The sequence below is a fragment of the Mytilus californianus genome, unplaced genomic scaffold, assembly GCF_021869535.1.
Source record: "Mytilus californianus isolate M0D057914Y unplaced genomic scaffold, xbMytCali1.0.p SCAF_12, whole genome shotgun sequence".
Taxonomy (NCBI): domain Eukaryota; kingdom Metazoa; phylum Mollusca; class Bivalvia; order Mytilida; family Mytilidae; genus Mytilus; species Mytilus californianus.
In genome coordinates this window covers 6,572,087-6,581,312 of record NW_026262604.1, presented here as the reverse complement: position 1 = coordinate 6,581,312, position 9,226 = coordinate 6,572,087, and the positions used below count along the sequence as shown (strand labels likewise).

At 32.8% G+C, this 9,226-nt stretch overlaps 1 protein-coding gene across 1 annotated transcript; it reads left to right on the top strand.

Moving 5' to 3' along the window:
- The first annotated feature begins 3,583 nt into the window (after positions 1 to 3,583).
- Positions 3,584 to 5,053, top strand: LOC127721269 (zinc finger protein 664-like). The gene has a single exon (XM_052227948.1). The coding sequence runs from the start codon at positions 3,624 to 3,626 to the stop codon at positions 4,923 to 4,925; it is 1,302 nt and encodes a 433-aa protein (XP_052083908.1). The 5' UTR covers positions 3,584 to 3,623; the 3' UTR covers positions 4,926 to 5,053.
- Positions 5,054 to 9,226: the final 4,173 nt, after the last annotated feature.

The window sequence follows — 9,226 nt, the reverse complement described above, 5'->3', positions numbered from 1 at the left end:
CAAAAATTTAGGAATTTGGGGTCAAAAAGGGGCCAAAAAAACAAGCATTTTTCTAGTTTCCAGACAATAACTTGTGTTCAAGTGTATGAATCTCTCTGAAATTGTACTGAAAGCTACCATACCACAAAGGGAAGGCTGGGATTGATTTTGGGGTTAACATTTCTTTCAGTCTGTGGTTAATGTTTTAAAAATTTTAATAACTTTCTTAAACTTTTCTGGATTTGTACCAAACTTGGACAGAAGCTTGTTTATGATCAAAAGCTAGTATCTAGAAGGAAATTTGGTAAAAATTTATTTCCTGTTTTTCCGTATATTACTTATAAATGGACTAAGTTTTTCTTCTGGTTAACATTACATACAGTCTGCAGTTCAAGTTTTTAAACATTTATTAGATTCATTAACCATCCTGGATTTTTTCCAAACTTGGACAGAAGCTTCTTACAATCAAAAGATAGTATCTAGAGGAAAATTTTTAATGATTTTTTCCCCATTTTTGTTGAGCCTGTGACTTTTGTCGCAAAAGCGAGACATAGCGATCTTACATTCTACGTCGTCGATCAACCAAACGTTATCACACTTTAAACATAGTCAACAGCAAAAGTAGGCAAGACACTGGGTTCCGCGGAACCCTTACGAATTTTTAACATATTGATTGCTTTATTGGCATTCAGGGTTTCTGATTTGGTTCATGAACACGCAAACAATAATTGCTTTTATGTACGGTGGCTGTTATTCATTGTTCTATTGACACAAAAAGGACTAGCGATACACATAACCAAGGAACAAGTTATATTCTGTAATCATACAGATTGAGTTCTGCAACAATACGTATGTCTTTCGTTAAGATGGCATCATATTATAATTAGGTTTATGAAAGATAATAACCAAATACCACATCCCAACAAAAAGCAAAACTTTTCACTAGACGTTAAAGATTCAATCGAGTACTCGAGTACTCTTGAGTATCATGACCAAGTACTCCAGTATTAAATTTCAGATCGTTTGACATCCCTAATAAAAAAGGAAAGCATTGTACATCGACATATAGACTTTTGAACAGAATAACTGATATGTTAGGTATGAAAAGGATGAAGCAAAGATATATATATCAATGGAGAAGGTAGACATTGTAAATTCACAATATAAATTTTTGGGCAAGGATATAAAATCTTTACCGAAACCTAGATATATCCATGGAGAAGCTAGGCATTGTACACTGACATGTAGACTTGTACAGAATAACTGGTTTGGTATGGACAAGATTGGGAAGGTTTTTGGCATTGAGATAGGTTTTACAGATATAATTATACACCCCCATATATGATTATGTAAGTGTTTTTTAATAATTTTTATCTTGATTGATGTTTGATTGACATCTGATTTATAGTCACCGTTTTGTAAAATTGGCACCAGGATTTTGATCAAATATATTAAACTATCAATAGCATTCATTGAAGAAGACGTTGTTCACTCAGCGGAACCTAAAATGTTCTCCAAAAACCACTGCTGTCCTACGTTTTATTGTTATTGTACTATATAATCCTGGCCTACATATTTTTATGACCAGTTGCAAATCAAGTTTGAATTTTGTTCTGATCTGATGATTTTGTGCAGAGTTATGGTCCTTGGACTTGGAAAATTCATGCAAGCAATTAGTTTTCTGCACTTTTTTCGTCATACTTGATATTTGGAATATTTTACCAAGACAAATTACAGATCAAGTTCGAATTTTGTTCGGTTTGGTTGATTTTTTTGCAGAGTTATGGTCCTAGGACTTATAAAATTCACACAATTTATCAGTTTTCTGCACTTTTTTTTGTCATGCTTGAAGATATTAATTTAATATAATTTACAATGACAAGTTACATATTAAGTAAGCGTTTAGATTAGGGCAGTACAAAGAGTTTTTAACTAATAAGGGACAACAGTGGTTCCCAAGGCTTTGAGAAAAACATCTGGACATTTAGTCCAGTAAACCAATTTTATGCGCCTGTTTACGGGACATATTGTGGTATACTGTTGTCCGTCATCCTCATGTCGTACAATATTCAATTGTTTATATCTATTGACGTGAGCTCCCTTTCTTTTTTTTTTTAATTTTAGATTTTACGTTTCAGAGTTATGGGTTGTTATTCATTAAAAAAGGGGGATTTTCCAGTTTTCGGACAATAACTCGAAAGTCCTTTGAGCAGTATTCATGAAACTTTGGTTACTGCTTTATTTCTATTGACATAAGCTCCCTTAATTTAGCTCTTTTATAAATTTCTGATATGACATTTAGGAGTTATTCTTTGAAAAAGTGACGGGCGTATCATGCGCTCATGGCACAGCTGTTTATTGAACTTTACCAGACTCTTTTTTTACACTAGATTTACACAAATGATTTGGACAAAATAAAAAAAATTAATGGTCCAGCTATTTTTATGCCCCACTTAGGGGCATTATGTTTTTTCCATATGTGCGTCCGTCTGTCCGTTAGTTCGTCGTGACCTTCTGTCCCGTTTCAGGTTAAAGTTTTTGGTCAAGGTAGTGTTTAATGAAGTTGAAGTCCAATCAACTTGAAACTTAGTACACATGTTCTCAATGATATTATCTTTCTAATTTTAATGCCAAATAGAGTTTTAATCCCAATTTCACGGTCCATTGAACATTTAAAATATGAAACAATTCAATTGAGATAACTAACGACCTAATTGCCTTGCAATACTCTCAGTTATTTAGTGTTTTAACATTTCCAGTGTCACAAGAAAAATGAAAAAAATCTTCATCATTTACTTACAAGGTAAAACTTTAATAAATCCAGCTATAATTTTTAGTTTGATAATCCAAGAGATCAACCATGTAACTTTAAAGAAATTACTGAATAATTGTAGTTGAAATAAAAATAAAAATGTGTCTAATATCTGTTGAAAAAAAAAGAGTTAAACCAATGTAAATAAATCTAACCCCCTCGTTGTGGTTGTTCCCTAAACCAAATGAGTAGGTAAACTGCATTTAATTTCTTACACTTAGTAGACAGTATGGACTTTTTTTGTTATAGGCTGAATTATAATTTGTAATTGTTTACATCCTTGTCCTTTGACAAAGGGAATCCATGTGGGAGTAGTATTTCTTCTTGTTCTCATGTGCACGTATAACCTTATTCTGGCAAAAAAAAGTACTATAGGCAAATCATACCACATCTTATTTTTTATAATGTATGCCCCTTTTTAAATGGAAAAATTGCTAAATCTGTGGTTTCAGTTCTCAAACTTTAGTTTGCCTCAACCAAATTTTATGAAACTTATACATATATGCTTATAATTTCAAAACAGTCTTACCTACAAGTGAATCCTGCATCTGTATGTGGAAGTTGACTCGTGCATATTTACAAGCAGGGGCATCAGTGGCCCATAGACACATTCTCCATTTATTTATACTGTGAATATTTTCAGTTCTTGGGCTATAGTTAGTACATTTCTAAGAGCAAAATTTTTTTTAAGTCCAGGGTACAATGAATTTGTAAAGATGTATTGTATATATTTGCCTCCAAATGCTATAAAAAAATCTGTTTACTGAATTATTTCTTTTTAGCTATATATGGATGTCCTCTGTGTAAAGTATGCTTCAGTAGTGATCGTTTTATGTCAAACCATCTAAAGTATCGTCATGGTACTAAACTGGAATGGATGCTAAATCATGAATTGAGGAGAGATAAGTCTAGATTACATCATACTATTTCACATAGAAAAGAGGAAAATATTACAGAAACATTAATATCTTCTAAAGAACCTGACACATTGTTAAAAGTAGAACTCCCACATCTCACAGGAGATCCATTGTACTGTTGTAATAAATGTAGTAAAGGCTGTTCATCTAGGCAAGACTTAGAGATACATATGAAATGTCACACAAAAACTTTTATATGTAAATTGTGTTCACAACAGTGCAGTAGTGATATAAAACTAGATATACACATGAGAATACACACTGGTGATAAACCTTATAAATGTGATGTATGTGGTAAATGGTTTAGTCAGAGTAGTAGCTTACAGGGACACATGATAACACATACTGGAGATAAACCTTATAAATGTGATGTATGTGGTAAAGGGTTTAGTCTGAGTTGTATCTTACAGATACACATGAGAACACACACTGGAGATAAACCTTATAAATGTGATGTATGTGGTAAAGGGTTTAGTCTGAGTCATCACTTACAGGGACACATGAGAACACACACTGGAGATAAACCTTATAAATGTGATGTATGTGGTAAAGTATTTAATCGGAGTCAACACTTACAGCAACACATGAGAACACACACTGGAGATAAACCTTATAAATGTGATGTATGTGGTAAAGGGTTTACTCAAAGTAGTAACTTACAGACACACATGAAAACACACACTGGAGATAAACCTTATAAATGTGATGTATGTGGTAAAGTATTTAATCGGAGTCAACACTTACAGCAACACATGAGAACACACACTGGAGATAAACCTTATAAATGTGATGTATGTGGTAAAGGGTTTACTCAAAGTAGTAACTTACAGACACACATGAAAACACACACTGGAGATAAACCTTATAAATGTGATGTATGTGGTAAAGGGTTTACTCAAAGTAGTAACTTACAGAAACACATGAAAACACACACTGGAGATAAACCTTATAAATGTGATGTATGTGGTAAAGTATTTAATCGGAGTCAACACTTACAGCAACACATGAGAACACACACTGGAGATAAACCTTATAAATGTGATGTATGTGGTAAAGGGTTTACTCAAAGTAGTAACTTACAGACACACATGAAAACACACACTGGAGATAAACCTTATAAATGTGATGTATGTGGTAAAGGGTTTAGTCATGGTAATAGCTTACAGGGACACATGAGAACACACACTGGTGATAAAATTTATGAATATACTGTATAATGTAAAGGGTTTTGTTGTAAGTCAAGCCTGTACATGTACACATGTAAAATCACTCTGCAGATTAACCTTGTAGAAATGTGATATGCTGTTGGCAATAATTGATGCATTTTATATTTTTATATATTTATACATTCAGATTGCATTATTCTGTGATAAATACTGTGACAATATAAAACAATGTTATGTTATATACTTTATTTATTTATTTTGTTATCATTAATACAATATTTTACAAATTAAGACTTCACTTAATTGAATGCATGTTATTTTCATAAAAATCTAAACAACAATATTTTAATTTCTTAAAAAATATTTCTTCATGGTTAAAAGAATATTTCTGAATGGTTAAAAATACATTTTCTGTTAATTGATAAAATTATCTTATAAACAAAATGAAAGTGACATTACATGTACTGTATGTTTAATTAAAATAATTACTTAAAAAGTAAAATAACCAAAATACTGAACTCTGAGGAAAATTTAAAACGGAAAGTCTAATCAAATGGCAAAATCAAAAGCTCAAACACATCAAAGGAATGGATAACAACTGTCATATTCTTGACTTGGTACAGTCATTTTCTTGTGTAGAAAATGGTGGATTAAAAAAAAATTAAGTGTACTAGGTGTTTTAACAAGAATCTCTTCGCTATAACATTATAGTGTCCTTTTCTAGTATGTATTGAAATTCAAGGTTTTTTAACTGTTATGAATTTCTATATGACATGTAACTATTAATATGCAAAATGCCTTCATATTTTCTACAATATCATTTGTTCTGTTAATTACAAAACTTCTATGAAATTTTAGCAATGAAAATAGGTAGAATCCAATGACATGACTGAATATGAATGTTGTCCAAAACTGATACTTTTTATTCTGAATAAAATACATGTGAAGATCGAAATAATGGTATTTTAATCATGTTAATTTCACAGAAATGAGTATATAATGTCGCCAGAAATTTCAATAAGTCTCTGTATTAATGTTGTCCCATGCATGATACATTCCAGGGGAGATAGAAATATCCGCATTCATCTGTCCATTCCGTTCTTGTTGGCCCTCTCACATGTAGAATTTTAGCCAGATCTGTATAAAATTTATATCAAAGGTTTATATCAGCAATTTCCAAAGAGTTGTGCCCTTGAAAATATTAATTATGAATAAAATTGCATTGTACATGCTCTCTCTTGTACAATTCTTGCCAGATTTGTATCAAATTTATATAAAAGATTTACATCAGCAATGTTGCAGACATATATTCGAAAATTAGCACCCACCAACTATTTTTTAATGAGTTGTGCATGCCCCATTGAAAAATTAATTATATGAAAAATTGCATTGTAAGAATTCGCCAAAATTTCATTACTCAGACAAGTTCTAAATTCAAGACGTATATATAATTTTTAAGAGTTATCCCCCATGGAAATACTAATTATATGGATATTTGCATTGCAAGTACTCTAACAAGTACAATTCTTGTTTTTTTTTTTTTTTTTCAAAGGTTTATATCAGCAATGTTTTGGACATGTTTGAAAATCAATGTGGATCAGCTATTTTTAAAAGAGTTCTGTACGTTGGAAACAATAATTATATGAAAAATTTCATTGTAAGCGCTCTTAAGCCTTCATTTCTTTTAAGAAATGTATAAAAAGTTTTTTAAAGAACTTTGGACAGATAAAATATGTGCAATGCGGGGGACATTGGAACTCTTTTATTTAATTCAACAGAATAAATGATTAAACTGCACAGGTGAAATACAAAGACCATCACACTTGTCTTATTATTTGGAATAAATTTGAACAGGTATAAGTTACCAAAATGAACAGGTAAAAATTCATGATGTGCATGCTCTTGGTGAAATCTATGTGTAATATTTAAGCTGAGAACTGGTGTGGCTATTATTTCTGATGTGAAATGTATTTCATAGAAATAATGGTAATACTTTAATGGAAAGTTACATGTGTTAAGTGTAATTAAAAGTCTAGTTAAATGCTTTATATATGAAATAAAACTCATTAAAATTTCAGTCTGATATTATACATGTTATAGTTGTACTTTCCTGTGAATTCCTAATGGAATTTTCTTTTAAAAAAATTCGAGAAAATATTCTCATTTAATCATTGTAAAGATTTTTTTTATGGAATTATTCATCCTCTTTCACTAAGGGAATCATGTTTCTTTTTCTTCTGGTTCTCATACAACCTTTCCTAGGCTAAAACTTGTTTTAATCATTTGACATGGGTTTATGATACTTTGCATGAAGGTGTATTACAATAGAATAAAATGGAAAATTGTCACATATTCATATGTGCATCATTTGACATTTGACCTCAAGGTCAATATAGGCCAATATGAAATTTTTTGGCCCAGAATATAACTTTTAATCCTTTAATATTTGGCATATTGGTGCAGCACTTCGTGGTGATGTGTTGTGTAATGTGAAATCTGACCTTGATTTGACTTTTAAGTCAAAAACTTGATTTTTTTTTAATGTCCACACCAAATCCACACTTGTGCTTGCTTTCCATAGCAAGACATTTTCATTGCAACTGGTGGGTAGTCCCTGGGATTCATGCCCTTTTTAGCTCACCTGGCCCGAAGGGCCAAGTGAGCTTTTCTCATCACTTGGCGTCCGTCGTCGGCGTTAACTTTTTACATTTTGAACTTCTTCTAGAGAACCACTGAATGGAATGAAACCAAACATGGCATGAATGTTCCTTATGAGGTGCTGACCAAGTGTTGTTACTTTGTAGCGGATCCATCATCCAAGATGGCAGCCAGCGGGGGACTTAGTTTAACATAGGACCCTATGGGAAATACATACAAATGTCTTCTTTAAGAGAACCACTGAATGGAATGAAACCAAACATGGTATGAATGTTCCTTATGAGGTGCTGACCGAGTGTTGTTACTTTGAAGCCGATCCATAATCCAAAATGGCCGCCAGCGGGGGACTTAGTTTAACATGGGACCCTATGGGAAATACATACAAATGTCTTCTTTTAGAGAACCAATGAATGCAATGAAACCAAACATGGCATGAATGTTCCTTATGAGGTGCTGACCAAGTGTTGTTACTATGAAGCTGATCCATGATCCAAGATGGCCGCCAGCAGGGGACTTAGTTTAACATTGGACCCTATGGGAAATACATACAAATGTCTTCTTTTAGAGAACCACTGAATGGAATGAAACCAAACATGGCATGAATGTTTCTTATGAGGTGCTGACCGAGTGTTGTTACTTTGAAGCCGATCCATAATCCAAGATGGCCACCTGCAGGGGACTTAGTTTAACATGGGACCCTATGAGAAATACATACAAATGTCTTCTTTTAGAGAACCACTGAATGGAATGTGACCAAACATGGCATGAATGTTCCTTATGAAGTGCTGACCGAGTGTTGTTACTTTGAAGCCGATCCATAATCCAAGATGGCCGCCAGCGGGGGACTTAGTTTAACATGGGACCCTATGGGAAATACATACAAACGTCTTCTTTTAGAGAACCACTGAATGGAATGAAACCAAACATGGCAAGAATGTTCCTTATGAGGTGCTGACCAAGTGTTGTTACTTTGAAGCTGATCCTTCATCCATGATGGCCGCCAATAGGGGGACTTCCTTAAACATAAGACCCTATGGGAAATACATACAAATGCTTCTTCTAGAGGTGCACTGAATGGAATGAAACCAAAACATGGCATAAATGTTTCTTATTAGGTGCTGATTAAGTGTTGCTACTTTGTTACCGATTTACTGTTCAAGATGGCCACCAGGATTTTTTATTAAATTACAGGACCAATATTAAACCAAATTTGGCCTCACTCATTATTAGGGTATCTGTTATGATTTTAATCTATTTTTACATGATTTCCAAAACCAAAGTAGAATCAGGTGAGCGACACAGGCTCTTGAGAGCCTCTAGTTATATTATATTATCAAATATCACAAAACTGATCTTGATCATTACCTTTGAAAAGATTTGTCCCATGTGGACTTGCCTCAGTTCATATCATTAATATTAGAAATAACTTAACTGAATTTCCTCACCCTAGACCATAAGAATTTTTAACCAGATTTTCAAAGGCTGCCAAACAGTGTTCGTTTATTAACACAAAATTGCCGTGATGAAATCTTTTCAAATTTAGATAATATGTTAGCTTTTATCGTTGTTGAGTTGTAGAAAGTGGCAAAAAGTGACACTAGGATTGATTTTGGCCTTTACATTTCTGAACCCTACAAAAATTCATTAATTTTTCGACTTGATCCTGTTTTTGCAGATATCATTTACATGCAGGA

Bases quoted from the DNA above. Each gene is read 5' to 3' on its own strand.
- LOC127721269 (XM_052227948.1), top strand. From the start codon at position 3,624: ATGTCAAACCATCTAAAGTATCGTCATGGTACTAAACTGGAATGGATG.